This window comes from Andrena cerasifolii, chromosome 1 (genome assembly GCF_050908995.1).
Source record: "Andrena cerasifolii isolate SP2316 chromosome 1, iyAndCera1_principal, whole genome shotgun sequence".
NCBI classification, from domain to species: Eukaryota; Metazoa; Arthropoda; class Insecta; order Hymenoptera; family Andrenidae; genus Andrena; species Andrena cerasifolii.
In genome coordinates, this window is record NC_135118.1 from 15136294 (window position 1) to 15163435 (window position 27142).

The 27142-nt window shown below is 36.2% G+C and overlaps 2 protein-coding genes and 1 long non-coding RNA gene across 11 annotated transcripts in view; 2 read left to right on the plus strand and 1 right to left on the minus strand.

The window, feature by feature from the left end:
- Positions 1-4229, plus strand: part of Ugp (UDP-glucose pyrophosphorylase) — a 16698-nt gene extending 12469 nt beyond the window's left edge. For 3 of the 5 annotated variants that reach the window (XM_076806802.1, XM_076806831.1, XM_076806820.1), the window contains exons 2-11: positions 1052-1319; positions 1394-1602; positions 1859-2041; positions 2340-2545; positions 2627-2702; positions 2776-2922; positions 3001-3139; positions 3220-3357; positions 3432-3598; positions 3685-4229. In XM_076806802.1, coding sequence (XP_076662917.1) covers positions 1256-1319; positions 1394-1602; positions 1859-2041; positions 2340-2545; positions 2627-2702; positions 2776-2922; positions 3001-3139; positions 3220-3357; positions 3432-3598; positions 3685-3897 — 1542 coding nt within the window. In that variant the 5' untranslated portion in view covers positions 1052-1255 and the 3' untranslated portion in view covers positions 3898-4229. Of the gene's footprint in view, positions 1-635; positions 1320-1365; positions 1603-1858; positions 2042-2339; positions 2546-2626; positions 2703-2775; positions 2923-3000; positions 3140-3219; positions 3358-3431; positions 3599-3684 lie in introns of those variants that run through there. The other 2 variants (XM_076806811.1, XM_076806840.1) reach the window with 2 other exon arrangements.
- Positions 3451-27142, minus strand: part of LOC143366250 (uncharacterized) — an 81353-nt gene continuing 57661 nt past the window's right edge. Inside the window, exon 2 of the long non-coding RNA XR_013084707.1 lies at positions 3451-5703. This is a non-coding gene — a long non-coding RNA (uncharacterized LOC143366250). The remainder of the gene's footprint in view (positions 5704-27142) is intronic.
- LOC143378926 (uncharacterized) lies at positions 5702-26949 on the plus strand. Of its 5 annotated transcripts, none has more exons than XM_076831072.1 (15): positions 5702-5827; positions 6736-6917; positions 7422-7480; positions 7585-7768; positions 9528-9700; positions 10943-11059; positions 11137-11926; positions 12009-12831; positions 21893-22154; positions 23106-23996; positions 24567-24884; positions 24945-25195; positions 25403-25504; positions 25588-25713; positions 26189-26949. In XM_076831072.1, exons 2-15 carry the CDS (start codon positions 6750-6752, stop codon positions 26737-26739), a joined length of 4815 nt encoding a protein of 1604 aa, XP_076687187.1. In that variant the 5' UTR covers positions 5702-5827; positions 6736-6749; the 3' UTR covers positions 26740-26949. The 5 variants fall into 5 exon arrangements, with proteins under 5 accessions (XP_076687187.1, XP_076687197.1, XP_076687170.1 ...); XM_076831082.1 differs by having other exon boundaries at positions 12009-12651; positions 12730-12831; positions 24567-25195; XM_076831055.1 differs by having other exon boundaries at positions 24567-25195.

Here is a 27142-nt window from a genome sequence, read left to right on the forward strand (position 1 = left end):
TTGTCTTCGTCGAGCGCAGACACCACGACGCCGAGTCGCACGTGTGCCTAGGGTCGCTCAGGCATTTAAGGGTTTGACAAATCTGGGTTAGATCTGGGTTATATATATAATAATAATTATTATTATATATGCGATCACGCGTTATGAGTAAAAGATACTAACCGAACTTGAAAGCTACGAATATTCATAAAGATATCCAGTAAATTATTTTTGAAACATATGTATGCTTCATACACATCGATGAACGCGTTTTGAAATGCATAATAAAGTGGCAATAATAAAAATATAGTCTCATTTAAAAAAATTACATTGATATTGAAATATCTGTACACAATAGCATGCGAGTCCTAATATTCTATTAACTTTCCTCCATCGATTCAAACAACTTTCATATGAAACATTTTTTCGCTTTTTCAATAGTTAGAAAAATAATAGCGCGGATACGAACTAACCGGACATACTGTACATATATGTATGTACATAAGAAATAAGTCGATCTTGTGGAATAACTTCTTTTCGGATAAGACTTCGTTTTAAAAAAAAATCTAATCTAATCGGAAAATCAAATATATATGTATATATAAGGGATTTCCCCGATTACTAAGATATTGTTCTGCAAGAGGTGACATGACTCAACATTTATTGTGAAGTTTATATAAAATTTTGTAATCTCGAAATTTCAGCAAGTCAGCAAAGATCTGAAAGTAAATATTGTTTCATATAACAGTTGTTGGCTTTAAATAATTAGCTCACTTTCATCTAATTAATACCTAATAATTCATTAATTTAATCTCGCACTTCAGTGCATTACTAAACATACCAGAACACTGACGATGAGTAGTTAATGAAAGAAGTGAGAAAGGATTTCAATTGACATTTTACACACGTCTAACGAATAAGAAAATATTAATAATGTATTAGCTTCAATGGACTGCCATGTTGGTACGACAAAATGAAGAGGGAAAACAAATTTCTTCATCTGTTCGTATAAAAACTGCGGTCGATAGAAAACCATCAATTGTGTAATATTTTTCAATCGCGGTTTGTGTAGAAACGCAGGTGATCTTGGTTGACGCGTTTTTATGTTAATCACTGAAGAAGAAGAACGTTTTACTGAAATCGAAAAAGGTGTCGAATCGTTTTCTCTATGCAACTGTCCAACAATTTGCACCCTGCTCTATTCTGACGAATTCCTCCGATAGCGACTTTAAGTGAATTTTTAAAATCAAAAAAAAAAAAGTAATTAGTCCACGTGATGCACGATTTCCCAAAATCGGACGGCGGCGATAGCGGGACCAAGCTGCTTATGAAAGGAAGAGGTATTTATCATTTTCTTTTATTGTCTCTTGGTTAATAAATCCGTAGGCACGCGGTCATCAACGCAGTCCCTCAGATACACAGGCATTTCGTGAACGGACCAAGCGGGATGCCTTGGCCGAGCTGCAACGAGATTTGGAGAAACTCGAGGCAACCGCGACAGGGCAGCTCAAAGAAGAAATTCACCGGCAATGCGACGGGTTTACTCACCTTTTCAAGCGATTTCTTCAGGAGGAAGGCCCCTCGTTAGAATGGGACCGCATACAAAAGCTTCCCGACGACGCGGTAAACAATCCTTACTCGTATTTCTATAAGTTTAAACTGCTTCTTACGCGAATTAAATAAGTGTTATAGTTTTTGTAAGTTCTTCTAACAAGAAATAAAATTTATATTAATATCATTTTTTTTTGCATGGACATGTAAATTATGATTTTTTTTGTTGAGAATCATATTAATTACATGGCATTTCTATTTGCTTACAATTTGATAGGTGTAATGGTTTAAAAAAAAATAATTCTAAGTAATATATTTACACTTTTAGATAAGAGATTACAATTCCCTGCCAACTCCGGAAGGGGAAGAAGTCAGGACCCTTTTAAATAAATTAGTGGTTGTTAAATTGAATGGTGGACTTGGAACTAGCATGGGATGTCATGGACCAAAATCTGTAATAGCCGTTCGTAACGGTCTCACATTCCTTGATCTTACTGTACAACAAATTGAGGTAACACGCGTCAAAAAATGTGCAATTCGCTAATAAAGTTACAAAAGTAAGCAGGGTAAACGTACCAGTAGTTGACCATGTATCAGTAGTTGACAACTTTTCAGAAAAGCGTGAAAAATAAGGTTTTTAGAAGTGGCGAACTGTGGGTATTAGGAGCCGCAGGTAAAAGAGATAGTTGCACTTCTAAAAACCTTATTTTTCACGTTTTTCTGAAAAGTTGTCAAATACTGGTACCTTTACCTTAATATACTTACAATTAGGGGGCAAATGATTAACGATCATTTCTGCTTTTTAACAGTATTTAAACAAAACGTATCACGCAAACGTTCCTCTTATTTTGATGAATTCTTTCAACACGGATGACGATACACAACGAATTATCAGGAAATATAAAGGGATAGATATTGATATTCAAACATTCAATCAAAGTTGTTACCCTCGTATCAACAGAGATTCGTTACTTCCAATTGCAAAGCACTGCGATATTCCGGAAGATATCGAAGCGTAAGATTAATAAACAGTCATTACATGTTTATTAAATATTTAAAAGTTATATGTACAAATACTTGTAAAGTTTATTTGCAGTTGGTACCCTCCTGGACACGGAGATTTCTATGAAAGCTTCCGAAATTCAGGGTTACTGCCAAAGTTTTTAAAAGAAGTACATTTTATCATATCAATTTGTATTAATAAAAGTGATTATTTTATTTCTAATAACTACCCTGTTTATGTAGGGCCGTGAATATTGTTTCATTTCAAATATCGACAATTTGGGTGCAACTGTAGATTTCAAAATTTTGAAACTACTACTAGACAAACGTGAGGCCTCGCCACTTGAATTTGTGATGGAAGTTACCGACAAAACTCGCGCTGATGTCAAGGTAACAGAACCTCCTCTTATAGGATGAAATATTTCCAACTTTCCGAAATAAACAACTTCTTATGTATTTCCGTAATAGGGTGGAACATTAATGAAATACGAGGATAAACTGCGTCTACTTGAAATTGCCCAAGTTCCAAAAGACCATACAGACGACTTCAAATCTGTAAAGACTTTCAAATTTTTCAATACCAATAATCTGTGGATAAAACTTAGTGGTACGTACTTAAATTATTATCTATCTGTCTCTTATAATTACATGATCCATAATTGTAACATTTATGAACCACTCTTGCAGCTATTCAAAGAGTACTTGAAACAAATTCTTTGAACATGGAAATTATTGTCAACAACAAAACTTTCGCGAATGGTCTGAATATTATCCAACTGGAAACAGCTGTAGGAGCTGCAATGAAATCTTTCGATGGAAGCATTGGTAAGAAGTGTGCTTTACTTTTCTCTGTAGATTTAATTCTTTGTAGATTTAATTCTTATGTAATTAAATTACAGGTATAAACGTGCCACGTAGCAGATTTTTGCCAGTAAAAAAGACATCAGACTTGATGCTCGTTATGAGTAATTTATATACTCTTCGCAACGGCTCCTTAATAATGAGCCCTCAACGAATGTTCCCTACGACGCCTCTTATAAAATTAGGCGATAACCACTTTTCCAAGGTTCTCCTCTTCGTTATAATTTACTTGAACTTTAGATATTTTCCAAATAAGGAGACTTGTTTAACTGGTCCACAATTCTTTTACAGGTCAAAGAATTTCTTACCAGATTTCCAACTATACCGGACCTTCTAGAATTAGATCATCTCACTGTATCGGGTGATGTTACATTTGGAAAAGGTGTAACTCTTAAAGGAACGGTTATTATTATTGCTAATCACGGTGAACGTATCGACCTACCATCGGGCACAATTTTGGAAAATAAAATAGTTTCTGGCAATCTACGTATTTTGGATCATTAAGTGATCAGTTGTGGAAAAGGTTCCATCGTTGTTTCTTTCGCAGTCTTTGCGAGCACCGCAAGAAAGAGCATATAGTATACGTTAAATTATTTAATGTTAAAAAAATTGTTCATAATAATAAAAAAAATGTTATCAAATGAGCCAATGAAGCATGTGTGTAATGAATCTATATAAAGGTGAGTGAAAAAAAAATTACCAGGAAGTTGATGTATATTAATATTACATGGAATATTAGGTGAAATACGTGAAAACTATAAATTAAAAATAAATAAATGCTATTTTGGCGGTAGTGTACAATTATATTACAATTAAATAACATATTATTTTAAAAACTTTTAATTTCATTTTTTACCCTCTTGTATAGGTACTTATTCTCCCGCTGCGAGTACAAACATGTTTTTTTAATTTTATTGCACTCTGCATGATGCAATAAGTAATAAGTATAATGGGTCCTGAACACAGGCCTTTCTTAAGCAACTATTTGATCAAGAAGTTACATAATGCGTAAAGAATACATTATCGAAATAACATGCTAAGTTTCATAAATGTAACAACTGCCTTTAAGAGTTCAATTGAAAAATGCGGATGCTAAGAAAATGATGTTTTAGTTTTGGTAAAAACTAGTTTCTACAAAGTGGTTTAGATTTGACTACAAAACGTACAAAAAAATTTTATTCATAAAAATCGTATGTGTATTTATTTATTTATGTTGAAAATGTTTTGATTTTACATACGCTATGGATACTGAAGTTCCAAAATTATTTGCATAAATACGAACTGCGTCGCAACGCAGCAAACAATACGTGACGTGCCCGTCCCTGTCATCCCCTATATGAATTAAAGTATTGAGATATCTATTACATATTACAATCAAATTTAAACTGCCTTTGCTTAATACATATCTCATGATTTTTAGAATTCATCAACAATTTTTAAAAATTCATTTAATTCCTAGATATTAACGATTACAAGAACTTTTGAAAGAGAATGAATTTTATTATCTATATAAATATTAACCTGTCCATTTTGCAAAAAAGCAATTCTTTTTCTTACACTCTTGTTATGGAACCATTTATTTCTAACCTTTTTGTCTCATCATCTGTCATTTACAATTTCAAGATGGCGACGACAAAGTCCAAGTTATTCCATTTGGCGAACATCCCCGCTACCTATACGGAACATTTTTTTTACCACTTTCAATCTAGGCAGATGAGTCTCCTTACTCTTACTTCATGGGTTAGCTCCTCAAAGTGACAGAAAATATAACCCATATGCTACATGACAATAAATGTTTATGGGCTATTTTTCGTTCTTTTACGCTACATTTGTGAACCTTCTATCATCTTTCCGAAACATTATTTTCGCGCAGCAACAGTATCTTTAGGAAAACGGGTATAGCATATAGGTTACATTTTCTGTCATTTCGAGGGCAGAAAATCCGCTCATCGAAGTGATAGAAAATATAACCTAACTAAGAGACTGTACAAATGTTTATTACGCGGTTGTATTTATATAATATTTCTGATCGAAATTTATGGAAATACGTGTTAATTATGCTTCTATCAAAATATATTAGTAAACGGAATTATGCAACATGTTTCTTGAAATTAGTCGTAACATTCAGGCCGTTTTAGATTTTAAATGTTTCCGATAAAATTTATTTTTAATTCCTACCACTCGTAGCATTGTAATCTTATTTTACACTGAATCGATAACGTTGGGTGTGACACGAAAATGGTAAGGGGGCTCGCGAGCCCCCCGAGCATGTGACACAAAATTACATTGCGTGATAGGTCTATCCTATACCTCGTCTGTGGTTATGTTGTGTTGTGTTGATCAGTGCTGCAGCAAGGAAAATGTGCATCGTTCGATAGAGAGGATTATTTTGAAACAAAATTACACAGACAGGATTTACAGGATTCAAGTTGCGGTGCGTACAGAATTGAATTTTCTAATAATTAATAATCGATTTGAAAATATAATTTTCCTCAGGTAATGTCATACATTTGTTAAAAAGCGTATGATTTGATTCAGCGTGTCTCGCTATTCTGGCATACATGTTATAAATAAATGATGGTAAAAGTATCACAACTCTATCCCATTATTTTTTTCACCCAGTTTATTTGATTTCGCAATTTTCAGTTTCAAAAATTGTGGGCCTTTGACTTCCCTCCAATTTTTTTATGTAGTATGATGAAATTGTTAAGAACCATACCAAGTAATTTGTTGAATACTGGGTAAAACGATTTTACTTTTTCGTAAAAATGAAGTCCCCCATAACCATAAGTACAAAAATGTTTTGTGTACATTGAAGTTTTATAAAAATATTTACCAAGCTATCAGCTTCGTATTAGAATCATTATTGTCCCTTTTTACAAAACAATGTGCTATATAGGGCTGGCGCGAGGATAGTTGGCGCCCTAATGCAAGAAAATTTTTAACGCCCCAAATTTTTCCACCTGTTTCCTATTTAATATGTTTCAAGAGAAAAGTTACTTCTTTTAATTAGATCTATCGAATGGTAAAAGCATACCGATTTACAAAAACTGTTTTCTATGCTTTTGATTTATTTGTTCAGAACCTATCACCCTCTTATTTAGTCAACCATTAATGGCAGGCCACACTTTATTCTAAATCCCATAATTTATTAACAACAATTTTAATGTTTAAATTGTGTAAATGTATATTTATGTATTACGAATATTTGAAATATGTATATACAGTGTTATGATATACTTACGATCTGTATGTTTTAGTTATTTATTATAACCGTATAGTATTTAATGTTCGGCATGTTGTTAATTCTTTCAATTTTAGCAGTTTTATTCACATGTGTAGGATAATCTTAATAAATGGGGAAGATCAAGAAGAGACCAGAATTATTTAATTGCAGCCAATCTCACAACATACTGAGATATTTAATGCTCCGGGATTTTGGACTTCGTACTGTACGTAAAACCAGCGCGCAATTAAAATCCATAGCTGAAACAAATCTAGTTTTGAAAAATCACAAGGAGTTGGTAAGCATAGTATGCTATCATATAACAGTATATTAATACTTTGAGTGGCGCAAGGATTTGACAAATGCTCCTTTATTATCCTTATGCCGGCAATAATGAAAATTTCTGTTTTTTTATTACATAATTACATCTTCACGAGTGTATTGGTAATAGGGACATTCCACGCGTAATCGGACACTTTTTGCAGTAACATTTCGGATGTGGCTGAAATTTGAATATGTTGTAGTCTTTAGGGATATATAAACTTATCTCGAAGGATTTTTGACAATTTTGAAAAATATGGATTGCTAAGGTGGCGAAATTCAAAACAAATTCCGAGCTTAGTTTATTTTCAAACTATACATTCGTCGACTCTGGAACAATACTTTCAATCTGTTTCAGAAAATAAAGATATGAAAACACGTTAAAACCGTGCACAGGATACAAATCACAGGGCGTGAAAACACGCCGGCGCCACTCAAAGTGTTAAGACAAAGTAAATAATTTTGCTATTTTTTTTTATAGAAATGTGATCTACCTGGAATTCCTAGAGCGACATTTTTAATGGTTTTCAGTCCTGATGGGTAAGAAATATAATATAATTAATATATTACAGCTTAAATGTAAATATTTCAGAGATAAAAGATTTTACTTATTTTGTAAACCAATGTGTAAAATTTAATTCTAGGACTAAAATGGCATCGACTCATGGAAATCACAATGTCTACATTACTGAAGTCACAAGTGGGAAAAATATTCGAACCCTATCTGGTCATCCGCGCACTCCGTGGTGCATCGCATTTCATCCCTCTTCTAGTCAGATATTAGCTTCTGGCTGTTTGGGTGGTCAAGTTCGTGTTTGGGATTTGAATGTAAGTAATTTCATTGTGCTATAAATACTGATTCAGCATTACAGAATTAATATGCATAGTTACGAAAGGGAACATTATTTTTCTTGATTGTAATTAACTTCCTTAGTAAGGTGTGGGGATAAATGTACGAATATAAGCCCATTTTCCATCCACCTAAATGAATTCTTTCAAATTCTACAGGATAGAAGTACTTCATAGTGGTAATTAATTCTTGGTCTCTTCCAGGATCTCTTTGTTTTAAATTACTTCCAATTTATGCTTTGGAATAATGAGTAATTTACTACAACCTTTGTTTTATATATACCATTTAAGGGGGTACTCTAGTGTAACTGTCCGTTTATCAACGCCATCTTCGAGAATGTATTTAACAAAAACTCTTGTTTATTATGGTTGTCGCTATGGTTGGAACCACAGAGGTTCCCTAACAAACAAAATTTGCAGCATGACAGCATTTTGAAAATAATGTTCGATTTTTAAAAATTTAGCTGTTTTCGTTCTGTAAAATTAATTATTTACAAGGTAGAAACTCGTTCGTGGTTCCAACCATAGCGGCAACCATAATGAAGAAAAGAAACCTTAGTTTTTCCATTTTGGGTGATTATAACCAGCGTTACCGGGAAACACTCTCGCAGTGGCAAGATCATAATTCGTAGTGGCGGGGGAACACGCCACGCATGCGCCGGTGACGTCAAAGCAATCAACGCCAAGATGGGAAACGAGTCGACGCCAGCGCCAAGCCCAGCCAAGCCAAGACAGCTAAGCTATAATCTGATATTCGAGAGTTGAGACCTGAGGCGGGTCCCTCGGACGGAGCGTAATTACGGAGAAACCAATGGTACGCTACGCCGCACGCAACCCATAGCGTACCGTTGGTTCCTTCTTAACCACGCTCCGTCCGAGGAACCCGCCTCAGATCTCAACTCTCGAAAATCAGACTATAGTCAAGCCAAGTGAGGCCACGGCCAACCAGCGTCGAGAACCTATTTCTCGGCAACACTGGTTGTCCGTGGCCTCACCTGGCTTCACTAGCTTGGCTTAGCTTGGCTCGGCTCGTTTCCCATCGTGGCGTCTCAAGCACGCATATACCGCCACTACTGTAGGTGGTCCCCCTCCATTATGATCTTGCCACTGCGAGGGTATTTCCCGGTAACGTTGGCTATAACAGTCCCCACCACACCATCGCACGACGGAAAAGAATTTTTCCCTACTGTAACGGAGGGGAAATATACGAGTAGTGGAGGGGAACACCTACAGCTGTGGCGGTAGATGTGTTTGTGATGACGCCATGACATACCGCCGCCGCTGTAGGTGTACCCCGTCCACCACGCGTATGTTCCCCCTTTACTACTGTAGGGAAAAGTCTGGCAACCCTGGCCCAGAGCAGCCTGATATGCCGATTGCTGCTCGTACGGGCAACTGCTGAACAGCACTGCCCTAGAGTCATTAAATTTCTTATTCAGTATTACTCGAAGAATCGACTGGTGAATTGCGGATACGCAACTTCGTAAACATTCTGTATTTGTTTCTCATTTGTTGAACAAATCATGTTGAACTTAAACGAATTTCGCCCGTAGTTTATTTTCACTGCGCTTGTCTTGTCTAAATGAATTTTAAGTGAAACTGTAGTAAAAGATGCACCACTATCAAAATTTTCGATTCTATACAATTTAAAATATTTATTTCAAGTGAAAAGATGTCTCTATATATGCCTGTTTAATAACGATAATTAATAAAATTATAATATATTTTATCAATACAGGATGGCAGTGAAGTGTGGAATGCAAAAAGTCAAACAGTCATAGCATCTCTTGCCTTTCATCCATCTGAAAGGTTAGTTGTTATAGCAACATATAATGAGATACATTTTTGGGATTGGAGTCAATCAGAACCATTTGCAGTAGCAACTACCAGAACAGAGAAAGAAAGAGTAAGGTGAGTTTTAATTTATTATACAGTATAAGGTACAGTATACATTACTAAGGATTCTATTAACACGTTTTCTGTGATACTGGGACAAACAAATCCCATATCAGATTGTATGATAGATGAAAGTTTCTTACATCTTTATTAAGGATTTTTGCTACGATTATAATAATGATGGTACCTGTTTGATGATTTTATAGAGAATTGCATATGATACACGAGTTCTAAATCACAGCCACTGCGAAGCACTAAAATTAACTCCCCTAGCGAACCTGTTAAACTTAGGAAATTTCTAAAATAATGTAGGATTTTTTGTGAGAATTCTTGATGTACCTCAGGTAATTTGATGCTATTGCGCAATAATTGTAAATAGCCCTCGTTATTTCTGATAACGTGCCCCCAGGGCACGTTAATTTGTTCGACACCGGAGAAGCCATTAAGGAAAGTCATTAAATAAAATAACCCAGAGTTATTTTTTATTTCAAGCGCCACAAACAATTTTTTTATTCGACTGGAATTCATCCGCCGGCCACAGATTTTTTCATTCGACGGGAATTCATCCGAAGCTTCGAATAATTTCCTCACTTTCATTTGTATTTGTTTTCGAAAGTTATTTCAAGCTTAAATAACTCTGGGTGAGCCTCGAGAGCCATTGATCGAAGCCGCCGGCTTCTCGAGCCGAGCGACATTGTACGGTTCACCCGTCTAAACGGATTATACAGAAACCGAATTCCTTTATGGGTCATTGTATCAATATGAAAGTGACGCGAATCGATTCTTTATGTTTTCTCGATCAAATAGGTCCCAAAAATGATATAATTCGGACCATGATTAAGGAAATTATGTGAAGAATTTGTTTGCAGATCTGAAAGCCCGTTTCGTTAAATGTAGTCCGGTTTAAATTATTTTCTGTCAATTTAATCGGGAGAATGCAAGGAATACATTAGTGTCACTTTCATATTGACACGATGAAAAATAAAGAAATTCCGTTTCTGTATAATCGATGACACCTAGACAAGATTTGAAACAGAGAAAGTTCTGTTTGGAACATTTTTTCGAATAACGAATTATTTAAGAGATAATTACGTAGAAAGATTTAAATAGGTAACCCTGTGTTTAATGCGTAACAACCTAATACTTATCGTACAATATCTTTTACATGATTTCGTGGAAAGAAATTTAAACAAATTTATTTCTATTTTATGTTTGTCAGAGTTAAATATTTACTTTATGTTAGATTGTATATTTCAGGTATGTGGCTTTTGATAATGTGGGAAGAAAATTAATTACAGGTATTGCAAATACTGCAGAAATACAATCGCAAAGGGATTGTCCTCCTGTTGAACAACCGTGCAGCACTATATTAAGGTGAGTAATATATAGTAACATAATCTCATGTACTACATATTCTTTGATATATTATAGTACTAATGACAAAATTTCAGATATCCCGGTGCTAGGCCACAAGTCTTAAATACATTACCGAGGCTTCGCTTATGGGATCATGAAATAACATATAGAAATCAAATACCAAATAATTGTGTCGAAAGAGCTTCTGAAAATTCGGATCAATTGTTGCATGACAGACGCATTTCAGCGTTAGAAAATTGGTTAAGATTAAATCATGCTATTTACAGTGCTTGCTATTTTATGCACCGAGATCTCGAGCTATTCCATACAGGCGTTAGCAGTAATATAGATTGGAGATTTAAGTTACCATTAAGGAAAGTCCGTTTTCAACAGCACAGAAATTCTTCTGGAAATACATTGTCAATAGTACAATCACAGTATAAGGATGAAATGATTATGCCATTCAGAACTACTGGAACAGAACTTTCACATAATGCTCAATCAACAACGAACTTATACGACCCTACAACTATCGAAAATCGCGATAATAATTTTATATTACATAGCACCCAATCAAATAGGAATGAGGAAATCATTACTCCAGCAGACAATACAATACACGCTCACATTTTTAATACTTTACAAAGTAATTCAGAAAATATAGGCAATTTTAGTAAGAATTTGAGACGCCGTAATAATGACGATAAAGTATTAGTAAATGTACTGTATAATTTTAAAAATTCGAGTTTAAACCATATTGGGAAAAAGAATTATAATTCCACGCGCCTAATAAAGCAAAGATTAAATTTATGTCACAAATACTTCATTAATCAGTATGACAAACTTATCAGATGGTATTTTGACATATTTATAAGTCGAAACATGGTGAGTATCTTAATAATAAAAGTGTAAAGTATTTCTTTAAATCAATATTTATCTATGTAATATTTTTTCTATGTAATTTAAGGTTCACTGGGAACCTAAGTTAGTAAACATACCTGGAACATCAACGTTAAATTTGAAAGGAATACATTATAGAAGTACGTCAACCGATGTAGCGATGCGGAAATTGATAAACGCATTGAATTTTAGTGTTGAGACAAATGATATAAGATTCAAAAGGTTACACCAGTATCGACGGTTGTTATTAGTGGGATTTATTACGAGTTTAAAGCAACAGAAAATTAGATTCCCACATCTGGACTTCACAGATATTTTACACACGTCAGCAAAGTATAATACATTTTGTTTGAAAAGTTTAAATAAATTGCGTGAAAAATTACAAATGCATATGAAAACGTCATCAGCACCTTCGCATACGACGAAGCAAAGTGTTAAATTATCGATACTGTACAATACTGTGAGTGACGATATGGAAATACGCAGGAACGTGGAGTTGCAAAGTAAAAGAATAAGATCCAGAATTAAAAGATCTAGAGATAAATTTATTGTGTGTAACACTTTGAAAAAAAATCGGAATTACACGGATTATGATTCTGAAATGAACGTACAATATTCTGAATGGGCTACATATACAACAAGCAAAGAAGAGCCTAGTACTAGTTCAGGCTTAACAGATAGAATGTTTCAAAGGATCCAGTCTATTGAAAGTGAGCATTCTAATACTAATAATGAATCTATAAGCAACTACAATGCAAAATCCATTAAAGACAGATGGGATATTTTAGAAAACCATATGAACCAAAATATTACACAAGAGATGGGAAAACAATTTAAAATAAAGGACGGAGAGGATAGCATCCTAAGACGGAGACATGCATCTTGTATTGGTAAATATGATTGATGTTTTGTGTTAATATTTGCTATTGTTATTAGAAGATATGAGAAGGGTATTTGTATCATTAGACCACGTAGATGTAATTAATTAAAATTAACATAAATCAATTTTTTTAAACAAAATTTCGAGATTATAGGGGAGAGTGGAGTATGACCGAACACTTAACTTTGGATTGTGATAACAAAAAATCAGAAGGAAAAAAAAGCATGGGACTTCACTGGAGTCTTAAGGGGTTAAGGCAGCGAAGTCCAGGTGGGCGGTCCGAGGACGCTAGCATCCATAGCGTCTTCTACGTGCTCGGTGGAAGGGGGTGCTCGAAGCCAATGAAGCAGCGGGCGCACAACGAATAGGGAAAACTGTACAGTAGTGTGCGGTGTAGGTTTGTAGTCATAGGCTGAAATAACTTCCCCCTCTTGGGAGCCCCAATGGCAGCTAACAGAAGGGCCCCCAAGAATCCCAGTCATCCAAGCCTATCCTACGGGTATGAGCCTACACACACACTACTGTCGTTTTCCCCACCAGTTGTATGCCCACGGTATCATTGGCTGCAGGCTCCCTTCCGCGTGGCTCTGGAAAACACCATGGATGCTGGTGCTCCCAAATGCTCCGATTGGCCATGACTGCCCTAGACTATAATAAAATGAAACATTTCGTTAAGAAAAATATTTAGCCACAAAGGAAAATAAGATTTTCCGGAAGTATTAAAATATCCACCTCGCTCAAGTGATGTAGTAAAACAGAACACCCATTCAAAACTATGTAAAAGTACATTTTTATTTCTATTAATTAAAATCTATTAATTTATGTAAAAAAAACTGCAAATATATGTTCTGGACATAACTGTTATATGTAGATAATATATAACAAAAATATATATTATATACATAACAGAAATGTTATAAGGTAACCTGAAAATTATTGAAGATACCCAAATATAAATATAAAACTGCATAAAAAAGTATAAATCAATACATTTCAAGAATTAATAAATCTCTTCTTTTTGTATAAAATAAAGTTTCGGGTAGGCGTCTGTCTGTTTGTTCGGGCTGACCTCGAGAACCACTGAATTTTATGCTCCCAACACAAAGGAGTCAAACCTGACAATACTCCGAACTCATGACACATCTGTTTTCTGTCGAAACCGAACGAAGTGCAAGTTACAGGAATGAGTAAAAGAATAGGGTTTTGAAATCGGAAAAACTGATTGGCTATTTTCGTCAAACGCAACCAAAAAAAATGAAAATTTACAAAGTCGGGTAATTTGGAGCTCCAAGTCATATCAACTTGCGAGTCTCGAAGTGAGAAGGAAATCTTAACCCTTTCGCAACTATGAGCGACTGTGGTCGCTCGTCATCAAGCGATCTTCATACACTATAGGCGACTGTAGTGTTGCCTGATATGTAGCACTCATACATATATTGAGATTGGAAATATTAATTTGAAAATGTATCATCAACGATTTTAAATATATAAGTGTGTTTGCTAGATTGCATGAAACTTGTTTTTCTATTTCTTTTTTGTTTTATTACCATAGCGATCTAGCAATAATCGTTATATCCAGAGTCAGTTCTCATTTAGCTGTGTGAAAAAAGTGAAGAAAATGCAGGACGAAATAGTAAGGGAATCGAAGGGAATGAAATTAGTAAGAGAGCATAGTGTACTTTCCGATTTCACACATCCACGATATATACGATATCCAAATGCAAAATGGAGATGTGGGAACAGATTCGGGAATGTTTAAACGCGACAGGTATGTATGAGATAATTTTGACGTAAATTTTAAATAAATGATTGTTAATGATACAATATAATGTAAATAACACTAGATCTACTTACTACCGCACAATCGCTCGCTCACATTCATCTGCTTCCACGCTTTCCCATTCATCCGCTCTATCTTAAAGGCGAATTTACACTTTACACTTCGAATGTGCATTGCGGATGATTCGTTCACAGTGGAAGACGTAAAGATTATTTTCACCTGTACTTCATCCAAAGTGAACATCCAAAGTGACCCGTGAACAAAGTGAAGCCATTCTCTACTTTTGATGAATTCACATTCACTGCGGATGAATCATCAGCGATGCACAGTTTCGCGGAAGTTTCCGATAGAAGCGCTGACCCATTTTCACGGTTTGAACCAGCGCGGACGGTTCTACTGTGTGTGTGGGTTTGCATCTACGCGTGCCTCCTGTGTGTGCGTGAGAGCGTACGTTACCGCGCGCTCAGCTGGCTCTGCTTTAAACTGCGCGACGCGGAAGTTCCACCGCTAATATTTAACTGTTAATATCTCGAGAACGAAGCCTCGGATCCCAAAACGGTAAAGGACTTTTCGATGCCTTCTTACATCAGGATATTGCATGTTCCGGAAAGGCCTTGAATTTTGGGACACCCTGTACATACATATACTCATATCATTATTTTGTGCCTTCAGTGACTTGCAGTGTCTTGCGATGCCAGGAAAAAAGTTTTAAACGTCTCCTGTTTTCGATGAAGCATTCGTAGTCACAATTGAAGGGATTTGTGTAATGTTTCCACTACTTCTCCATGGAACGTGTAAACCTAATGGTCTTTAATAAAGTTTTGTAGCATGTACGTAGCCATAACGATATAATTCACATGTTGAGGCGTATTCTTCGATTATACAGGGTGTTTATTAAAATGTGGAACGTTTTTTCGGGATCGATCCTGCTCATCAAAATAATAAAATCAAATTGGTATACACATATGTCCGATAATGTTTAGTTTTGCAGTTATAAGCATTTTTATATTCCGTAAAACATCAGCCTGGAATGCCTATTAAAGGGGAATCGGTTGATAGACGCGTTTGTCAAGTTGGTCCAGTGTAAAATAGTCTCATCCCTATCCAGGGTTGCTGGGGAACTCCTTACGTGTAGCAGAAGAGGAATTTGGTGTGGTGACGCGGTAATGTCGTATGGCGTGTATAAATCGTCTATGTGACGTCAGTCGTAGGGTGATCTCCTGGCAACGCTGTTCATATCCTTCCCTTTTCGCTTAAAAAAAAAAAATGGCGAAATAATAATCAATATGTCAATTCGCGGAAATACAGTTGGGCGTTTTTAAATGCTACGTTAATAGGCGTTTTGGGCCCGAGTTTTATGAAATATAAAAATGCTAATACCTGCAAAACTAAGCATTATTGGACGTATGCGTATACCAACTTTTTTTTATTATTTTGGTGAGTAGAACCGACATTGGAAAATGTCCCACAGTTTTATGTGTTTTCGACAAATCGCCTGGCTAGTGTTAGGTGATAATTGAAATATTTGTTCGCCTTGCTAGTTAATTGATTACAGTAATCCCCCGTTATGAGTCCGACGAACGGGGCTGGCGGCAGGCTCATTCTTAATGAGTTGCAGACATGATTCCGCGCGGCCAGTGGCTGTGCCGACTCTTTCGTTTCCTCTCGCTCGTTGTCCGGTTCTCTCACTCGCGTCCGCAGGCTTCCAAGAAATGGTGGGGATAGTCGCCGGACTGTCAACGGGAGGAAAAAACGGACTCATAACGGGGAATTACAGTACCAGGAAATGGCCTTATCAAGGGAACCTTCCGGTCAAAACGCTCGAAAAATAGCTGATCTTTATGAATTTTTTACAAGAAGAGGTTATAACATATCCTAAAAAATATTTTTGGCATTTGTTAATACATTCGTTACGGTGCAAACAAATTTTTTGTTTCATGTTTTCGGTCTTGGTGCATTTTCTAGGTGGCGCTTAGTGCAGCGCTGCCAAAAAAGGTACCGGTAAAGTTATCGCACAGCTACCTCCTCGCCGATTTCAGTGACCTTGACAACATGTGTAAAGGTCATTGAAATCGGTGAGGAGGTAGCTTTTCGACAACTTTTCTAAAATTAGTTCCGGATTCGTTCGGACTGAAGTTTTATAGCTAATTTAGCTAGAAATAACAATCGAGAGTTGCAGCGTTTCACGTTCGCCAGGCTTTCGTGAGGTGCTATGGAACTCTTCAAAGGAACTATTTAAATTATGGACATATATGTATTAACTGAATACAGTATTTTCTCGTTACGGGCTCAGTTTGGTGTACACGATACGGACTTTTCGCTATCCCCACCACTTCTGTCACATGTTTTGTCTCGCTCTGTCTTTCGGACGCCTGACACTCTGTCCTTCACCGTGAGCCGGGCCTGCGTCAAGATTTTGCGAAGCGGTTTCTGTCCTCACGGTAAACGCTTGCGACCATCGCGCACGCTCGCCGCGCACGCAGTATTCCATCTCGCTCCCCCCTTCGGCCAGAAAGAAGCGAGAAACGAACACTCGGAATTAGGGCTCTGTTCACGATATGGGCTCAACGCCGGCCCCGCCCAGCGAGCCGCTAACGAGGAAATACTGTAAAATGAAAGAAAAACTAAAATATAACATATAAGTATGTAAAAAATACTTAGAATATTTCGCCGTGTAGTTTCTGATGGCACTGCTTCATCTGAATATAGATAGAATTTCATAAAATGTTTATGCTATGTTGTAGATAAATCTTGGACTAATTGTAAGTCCTCTACTTTCTGTCTGCATTCAGTTGAAACAATGTCATAACAGATTACACGGCGAAATATTCAAAGTATTTTTTACGCACTTATATGTTACATTTTAATTTTTCTTTCATTCTATTCAGTTCAAGTATAGTTTATATTTAGTGGGTGTTATATATGTTTATACTGTGTTGATTGAGTTCATTATTTAAGTGTCGATTTGATTTTAATTTTATATTAAATCTCATTTTACTTATACTTGGTAAGTACGCTTAAACATTTCTCACATGAGCTAGATATTTTCCTCTATTGTTATTCAGATGTTAATTATTTAAGAATATATATACGAATAGGTATCAAAATGTCAGCAAATTCTTCAGTGCAAACTGTGGATTCATCTGAAATTAAACTGATGACGCGATACAACATAAAGTTTCATATTGTATAATTCAATACCAAAAGAAGATGCCAAAATGCAATTTTTAAATGAAACAATAGATTTACTTCTTCTTCCTGACCTAATAATTTGTATATACGAAGCGTTTCTGTAAAAATATTTAAAAATGCAGTTTTTTCAAATGGCTGTATTTTTGTTAAAAAATATCCTTTTTTTGATAAGGTTCAACTTATCGTAACGGCAAATGATCATACTTTCCGATAGTATACATAAAAATTACAAAAACATTGTTTGTACTGCATAGCACTTGACAAACATCAAGAAACTTTTACAGTTTAGCACACTTTAAGAGTGGATTTTACCCCCTGAATACCGATTCGATAAAATTGATTTAATGAGTCGGAAAGTAAAAAGTTTTTTGTTTCATCAACTGGATGAATTTTACCAAAGTTATGGGAGTTTCAAGATTTTAAAATAGCTATGTCCGGGTTTCGGGGCAAATACTCCACTGTGCGATGGTCAAATTCAATTTTATCGAAAAAATTCCTTCATTAATTTTGTTATACAAAATCACCGTCCTTTCTGTTTTCTAATTCTTTGCATTATTGAAATTACTATTACTTTCTTTTTAGACATACAATGCAGGAATAGATGGACCAACATTAGAAATCAGTTTCGACGATACTTGGCCAATTAGGCAGACGAAGAGTGGCCAAGCTTCGGGGGTAAATAAAAAATACAATTACGAGGACCCTTTGCAATTTTTATTGTCCCACGTGGACGAGAGGGCAACCGTATACAATCTGCTACGAAGGGTGAATAAATAAAGGAGAAATTTAAAGGATAGATTAGACGATGAAAGTGTCGCCAATGTTGAATCTGAGATGGATCGTGAGCTCAATGACCTCGTTGTGCATTTCCGCTCAACATCAACCTCGTACGGCGTTAAAACGCGAACGATCAATGAATGACACTGAGGCCTCACAGACAGCTAACATAAGTTAATGGAATACATCCTCGAGAGAAGGAATTCAAACAGTAAACAGTAAATACCCAATAGATGCGTTTTTCAATAGCATCACAGTTACTTTGAAAACCTGTTCACCACACTAGTAATATCTGGCCAAGGGACGTATTATTAATATTGTCTGACAGTTGGAATTGGAGCAACTCCAAGCATACTCAACTCAACCCTAATTATCTAGATGGGTAGTACCACCCATGCAACAACAGTATGTATGTAGAACGCTCCTTCTACCTCGACCCAACCTTTCGACGAAAACTTCCCGCCATATTCCGAAGCAAATATTCATAACCTACAGACAAATATTCATAGTCTACATCATCCCCAATAGTTTGTAGTGTACGGTGAAATATTGATAGGATAGGTAGGGTAGTTCAAATGGAAGACAAAATGTTTTATGCTAAAATGTCCGATCCGCCTTCGTTTTGCAGTAATAATGGCTTTCAGTTAACAGACGTATATGACTAATAATAGTCGGAGGATTTTATAACAGGTGAAGGTCAACAACGTATTTCGATGTATGTATTTGTCACCGATATGCGCAAACTATTCTCAAAATCGTACAATTAACTTTAAGTCCTTATCACTGCAAGACGGAGGCAGGTCTGAAATTTTGTGTTTCATTTAAACTCCTCTACCTGTAAATATTTCACTGCATGTTTGTTACACCCTGTATGTTTGTATCTTATGTTTAAGCGTACTTCTGTGTTTACATGTATTCTGTGTTTGTATCTTATGTTTAAGCATATTTCTATGTTTACATGTATTGTATGTTTGCATTTTGTGTTTATGTGTAACTTATATATTTGTATTTTGCGTTTTCGTGTAGGTTTATTAATATCATTGTTGATTAATTTTTTTCAAAATGTAACGGTCAGTTAAGAAAGTTATATTTATCTACCTCAGACATATTGCCAAGCGTTCCCTCGGTGGTATCGATTGTTTTCAGTTTGTATTATTTTTCTCAATGGTGGGTTTGATTTTTTCGAGTAGGACATTAAATGTAGTCTTGGGCATTTTAAAATAGTCATAAAATTTGTCCTCATAATCTGCTAAAGTCTTATAAATTTCAAATTCCTCTTCTTTCTTTCTAGTTTCCAATAGAGCGGGGGTGCTTCATCACCATCGTCTTCTCTTATTACCATCTTCTTCCACTGCAATTGAAATTGCAACTAATTCTTCTATTGTGAACAAAAACGTTATGATCGCTGTTGAAACGCTTGTGTTATACTGAGATAGCTAAATGGGAACTGACTCTGGATATAACGATTATTGTTATATCGCTATGGTAATAATACGAAAAAGAAACATGTTACATGCTACTGAGCACACGCGCTTATGTATTTAAAATCATTGATACATTTTCAAATTAATATTTCATATCTCAATATCTGAGTGCTACATATCGGGCAACTACAGTCGTCCGCAATACAGTGCTGTCTCGAAAAGAAGCCTTCACTATCCCCGCTACTTCTTTTGTAGTTGCCGTGGCAAATGAGATAGGGGACACCGCGGCACTGTTCTTAGTCCCACTCACTCGCCGCAGTAGAGAGCAAAGGCAAGCTGAATAGACTACCCGTCTGGGAAAGAGCTCGCGCCTGGTCCCAAAGTGCGGGTCCTTTTTATATGAAGATCGCTTGGTAGCGAGTGACCATAGTTGCGAAAGAGTTAAGATTTACTTTTCACTTCGAGACTCGCAAGTAGATTTAACTTTGGTGCTCCAAATCACCCGATTTCATAAACTTTCATAATTCTGGGATACTTCTGATTGGTTATTTAGGTGAACGAAAATAGCTAATCTGTTTTTTCGGTGTCGAAAACTTCGTTCTTTTACTTAATCCTGTAACTTGTACTTCGTTCGCTTTCGGCAGAAAACAAACGTGTTATGAGTGCGGTGTATTTGTCAGGTTTGACTCCTCAACTATGCGCTCAAATATAACATGAGCAGGGCTCGGACGCGGCTCGGCGTCTCAACGCCCGGCCTTCACGGATTCTCCAACGTGCGAGCATCAAATGTGCCAACACGGATCGTTCCCGTGCCGGTGGTGGTATAAATTGATCTTAAACCGGGAAAAACTGTACAGTGTACATACAGATAACTGGCTACAGATAACAGAAAATCAAATGAGTGATTCTACATGACAAAATGTTTATTAATGTTTATTAATGTTTAAAATTTCGGGTCAGAAGTACCTGAAGAACGGCAATTTAGCGATCAGCGGCTCGCGACAAGATTTCTACAAGGTAAGCCTGGTAAGCTGTTACACATGTCTTTTTGTTTTTTTATGTTGACTGTACCGGGCCCTAATGACCTACGCAAGTCCCGCTACAGGCACTTCTGATACGAATCTTTAAACATTAATAAACAATAAATAAAACTTCCACCGCAAATTCGTTACTCTTGATTTGCATCTCATTTTCTCACATAGAATCACCCATTTGATTTTCTATTATCTGCTGCCAAACACTTTCTATATGTTCATTATTTGATGGAAAGGGGATAATCGTAGCCCTTAGTTATTGTATTGTTATCAGTACAACTGAATTTACGAATACACTTACTTCTTGTAAAATGAGCGATTAATGAGAAAGCATTAAACGCTTTCCACTACATACACTCATTGCTACCGATACATTTGTAATGCTCTGGAAACTTATACCTACATTTTATACGAAACTAGACAGTTTTTTTTAAAGTCGTGTATCCATCATCTGTAAACATTACGGGTAACGTCAGAGAGAGCCGAACTCCAGCGATTCCTGGAAGAGTAACACACCACTGATTCGTTAATGGATGACTAAACAGGGAGTCTTCTCGGCTTCCCTTTACTGGCTTATCGCATAGAGTAAGGCAGACTGCATATGAGCGAGAGGGACTTATTGTCAGTGCCCTCAGGGATTGAGAGGGACACTCGCTCATACGCAGTTGGTCTCATTCGCTGCGGTAGGGACAGAAAAAGTAGGAGGGGTAGCACTTACCTTAGATTAGACCCAGTCAGAAATCCCGTCCTTAGATCGAGACAATACTGTATATGTATTTAAATTTGTTAACCATTCTTGTAATTGTGACTACCAGTGAATTAGAAAAATAACTGAAGATTTAGACGCGTCTTATTATTTTCCAGGAAACGAGTCCTCTTCAAGTAATGAAGCACACATGGACTTACTACTGCATAATACTTCGATTCATTTTACTGCCACATCTGATAAAGTATTTCATGTAACTGCACAAACTGAAGGAAGACCAATTGAGACTTCAGAAATATTAAGAGTAAAGGATTATTTACCTGATAATTTGAATAATATACCACATAGTATCATTACAACTCACAGATTGGCAACGAATATTAATAATTCACAGAAATTTAAGCAAGAACATGGAAACCGGTATGTACTATTTACTTTAAAGCAGTTATGTTTAATGGTGACGCCCATTTGTCTATATTTATTTGCTGCGTTTTATTTGAGCAAAACAGATATAGGCGGTGTTCTTTACCGTTTTGCGATCCGAGGGTTCGTTCTCGAGATATTAACAGTTGAATATTAGCGAACATTTCCAGGCCGCGCAGTTTAAAGCCGAAACAGTTGACGCGGAGCAGTGAACCCTGGCACGCACACGCAGGAGGCACGCGTAGATACACACCCTCGCACACGGTGGGGCCAACCGCGCTGGTTCGAATCGTGAAAATGGGTTAGCGCGGTCGGCTCTTCTGTGTGCGTGAGTCTGTACCTACGCGTGCCTCCTACGTGTGCGTGCTTACGTACACTCCTGCCCACCCAGCTGACTCGGCTTTAAACTGCGCGGCCCGGAAGATCTACCGCTAATATTCAACTGTTAATATCTCGATTACGCCGCCTCCAATTACAAAACGGTAAAGGACTTTTCGATGTCTTTTTGCATCAGGATATTGCATGTTACGGATTGACCCGCAATTTTGGGGTACCCTGTATCGGTGCCACGTGTCTTTGCCCCACGTGTTCTATACAGGACATAGTTTGAGTATATTGCAACCAAAACCATACGTCGCGAACGAACCGTTTGGTCAGGACATATTGTTAATGATTTCGGAACGATTTGATTGTGCAGAGTAGCGCTGTCTAGCATCTTTATCCAAAACTTAGACAGCAGTTTAATAACGTCTCCTTGTCAGCTTTACAAAATATTACTTCTGTACGTACCATGAGAGTAAATATACACAAAAAATTAAACTTCTTTCACATGATCGAGTAACTACTGATAGGCTATTTCATCTAGAGTGACGCTTCTATATTGATAGATTTATAAGTGCATACGTATTCTTTGCGCGGTAAATAAGGAAAGCTATTTAATGGTTCCAGACCGAGGTTGGAAATATTGCAACTGCAACAAGTATATAGAATGTGGGAAGACTTTCAGTGTCAAACTGAATCATCTCCCGTATCCGCTTGCATACAAAAAGGAAACAATGGTGAAGGAAATAAAGAAATGGACGTTAATTTTCGTTATATGCCACTGATACCTGTAAGAAATATTCCGCTAAATTCACGAAATGAAACGATTAGCAGTTTTAACAACGTGTTTTTGAAAATGTATGAAGGAGAAAATAATGAAGATGATAATGCAACATCTTATATACACAATCAGCCATCAACATCAAAAGGAATTACCAATTTCGGGGATAATTATAATAAAAATTTTATGAATTCAAAAGATAATAAATCTAATGAAAGGGCGATGGATATATTCTGTTCAAATATTACAACTAATCAATCACAATTACAACGATTGCGAGCGTATGAGTTATCACACATACTTGATAGTTTATACTCGCCATCCTATAACTGGATGAATATACACCAATATGCTGTAAATTCTATAAATAATTGTACTGATCTCATTTACTCAAATGACAATTCCCAGCTACTAAGCCTATCTAATGTGGTTTCGGGTATAAGTTTAACTTCCAGCATTAAGGCAACCACTGCTGAATCAAACTTTGTTACAAGCACGTCTAGTAATTCTGCATCAAGTCCATGCCAAACGGCAGTTCCAAATATCGCATATTTATTTAATGGGACAGCGGATAATAATATTAATAACGGTGGCTGCTACAATTTAATCACAAGTTCAACCTATATTGTTTCAAATCCAAGTTTGGAAACTGCATCCACACCGATAACAAACCTATATTCCATTCAGGATAGACATCAAAGACTATGTAGGAAGCATAGTAGAAAAACCTACTTTGGGTATATTAAAGTTTTCACATGTATTTTTAATATACAAAAATATACAGTGTGTTTCTTTTAACTAGAATCGCTGAAATATCTCGTAGGTCGTTGAAGATATGAAAAATTTTTGTTATGAAAGTTGTTTGGTATGGAGGGGAACATTATGTGGTGTAAATTCTTGCAAATCATGTTTTTGTAGAAGAGACTTCAAGATGCATTTAATTTTTTTTTCAATTGAATACTATACATCTTTATTCATAACACTATAGCGTTTATTAAGAGGAGTTCAACGGTGTGTCACATAAGGTCATTGAATGCAGTAGGAGGTCATAAATTAGTGAGACCCAAAGGTTCTCGTTGAACCCCGCCAGTATAGAGTGTAGGAATCAAATAGGTATGGAGGGAGTCGTTCTTCTATGGCTCAGCGGTGCAGGCAAGGAGGGGAACGAGCCGCATACAGGCCGCCGGTTCCTCCGCCCTGGCCTACGAAATATTCCAGTGTCTCCAGATGGAGATACACACTGTATATCTGGTTTCAAATATAATACAGTTTATAAACGCGGTTTTAATTTTTATGTCTAATTTTAGGCATTTAAAGCCGGTTGCTCTACATCTCCTGAATCAAGATTCCAGAATTCAAAATAGCAGGCTCTTAAATCACGAAGAAAATGATGATAACACATCTGATAGCATTGAATACACTAATGCTACTAGCAACATTTCCCAAGAAACGTATTTTCAGCATAATATTAATAGAGGAAGGAGAAACTTCCAAAGAAACTGGAGATATGGATTACTTCTTAATAGAAACATCAATAATGGATCAAACAATCAGAGTACTGATCTTAGAAGACAGACATTCAATGCAAATGTAGAATACTTTCTTCACAGCGAAATGAATTCGAGGTCTTCAACAAATTTTCAGAGATTTATTTCATCTCATTCAACTACACGTGACACTTTTAGAAGACACTTTTTCACTCGACAAAATCGTTTAAATATTGAACCAAACGAAACACATAATAATCGACGAGTTCCATACAGAGAAGTGTTGTCTCAGAGACAACAGTCATCTGAAAACTCTCAAAGGAGACGTATATATAACCAGTATACACCCCACCGCCATTCTGTATATACCGGTAACATAGGACCAGGGGTAGTGGATGGAAATGGTGGCCAGGATCCTGGAGATAATAGTGATGATGTAAATTTCGGAGGTAAATATAATACAACTTTTAAACACAACTCTTTCAGTAGTGCATGATTCACTACGAGCTCCGAGCTATTCGCTGCTGACTCTCCGTTTCCTCGTCGATCGATTCGCTCATAAAATCCAGTCAGGTGTTCGGTTCCAACCATGCCAGCCTTTAACCCGGCAGTACTGTACATTATCGATATAATTTATCTACCATAAAATTATTCAGATCAAATACCAGGGAGCATATCTAGTAACTCGTTAGAAATTCAAAGTTACCGAGTACAAGCATGGGATTTTTCTAATGGCGAAATACCTGATATTACCAATTGTAAGTAACTTACATTGTATTTTAAATTATTTTAAATAAGTGCTGCTCATATACTGCATTCTTAAAATACTCACATATTGCAGCTGAAAAGAACATTATTGTACGTGAGTGTAAGATCCACAATGATGCCAGTATAGACATATCATCAGATGGAAAATTACTGGCAACTCTACTCCCATCAAGCCGAATTAATGTGACAACTACATTAGGTAAATAATTGTTCTAAAGTAGCGTATACGTACGCGTCAAAACTGGCAACCAACGAACTTTAAAGGGGATCATCAATTTTACAAAAAGTCAAGTTCTGTATTTTCTATCGTATCGATATGAAGCTGACACATATATATGTATACATTATAGGTTATTAAATTTGTCTTGGAACGCACTATCAAGTGATCTTTAAAAAAAAATAGTTCCATTTAAAAAACCGAACTTGACCAGCGTAGCTTTTAAAATAATAATCGGAAAAAAATCGTCGTTGCTAATAAATCTGCCTCCTCGAACCATGCAATTCGATATAAAAATTTTTTTTATCTCCAATATGTTAGGAGATATCCACTTGTTCATGGTTCCCGCGGACGCACTGTAGGATGTATTAGTTATTAGAGAATATAACTATTTGCAAGAATTATCAATTCTAATATATTTCTGAATTATATACTAAAAGTGTAAGAATTTTTTTAGGTGTTTACAGCTTGCAATGGAACACTTTGGGAGAAAAAATTTATTCAACCACAATAGATCAGTCAGTGGTCTCTGTATCAATTTCACCAACACAGCAGCACCTTTTAGTAGGTCTTGCAAGGAATATTCGTGTGCCAAGAAAACCTTCCCCCATGGCTGTGATTTACAAACTAATAGATAAGGAAATGCCAAATGAGAACGAGAAGTCATCGAATGAGAATGATGCAACATATCATTTGTACAAAACAGCAAATATTCATCCCGGAACTGAGGAACTTGTGAATAACAGAAGCAACAATAATTTATGTAATCTAACACGGCATGGCACTCACAATAATAGTACCTCTGTGCAAGATTTAAATGTTCGTGAAATAGAAAATGATTTAAGTATTAAAGATAAGAAGAAGAGTATGGTGCTTATTAGAGAATTATTACAAAATAGTCCAGAATCTACTGAATACATAAGTTTAAATTGCATCAGGTGGGCACCACAGCCAGGACAGGGATTAGTTTATGCCACTAGCATTGGACAGTTGAATATTCTTCGTTAATGTATTCAGAATTTTTCAACACGAAGCTAAGCTTTGAATTCTGTATTATTGAAATTACTTCATTAACAAAAATTATACATAAAAATAAGTTTTTTATAATATAGTTTTTTACACTGTTTTCAGCAACAAATTGCATGATGAGAGGAAAGTTCAAATACAATAAACCTTGTGCGATATTTGTAAGATGAAATAAAAGTATTATGTTTCAAATTTATAGTTTTATTGTAGATAATATCAGTATTAACAGCTACATTACTTGAAAACTACATATTTCCGCGATATGCAATACTTTATTATTAGCCTCGATATGAGATCATGATCTTAGTCCAGCGAAGCCCCGGTGGGCGGTCCGAGGACGCTAGCATCCATAGCATCTTCATGCAACGGATAGGGAAAACTCTAG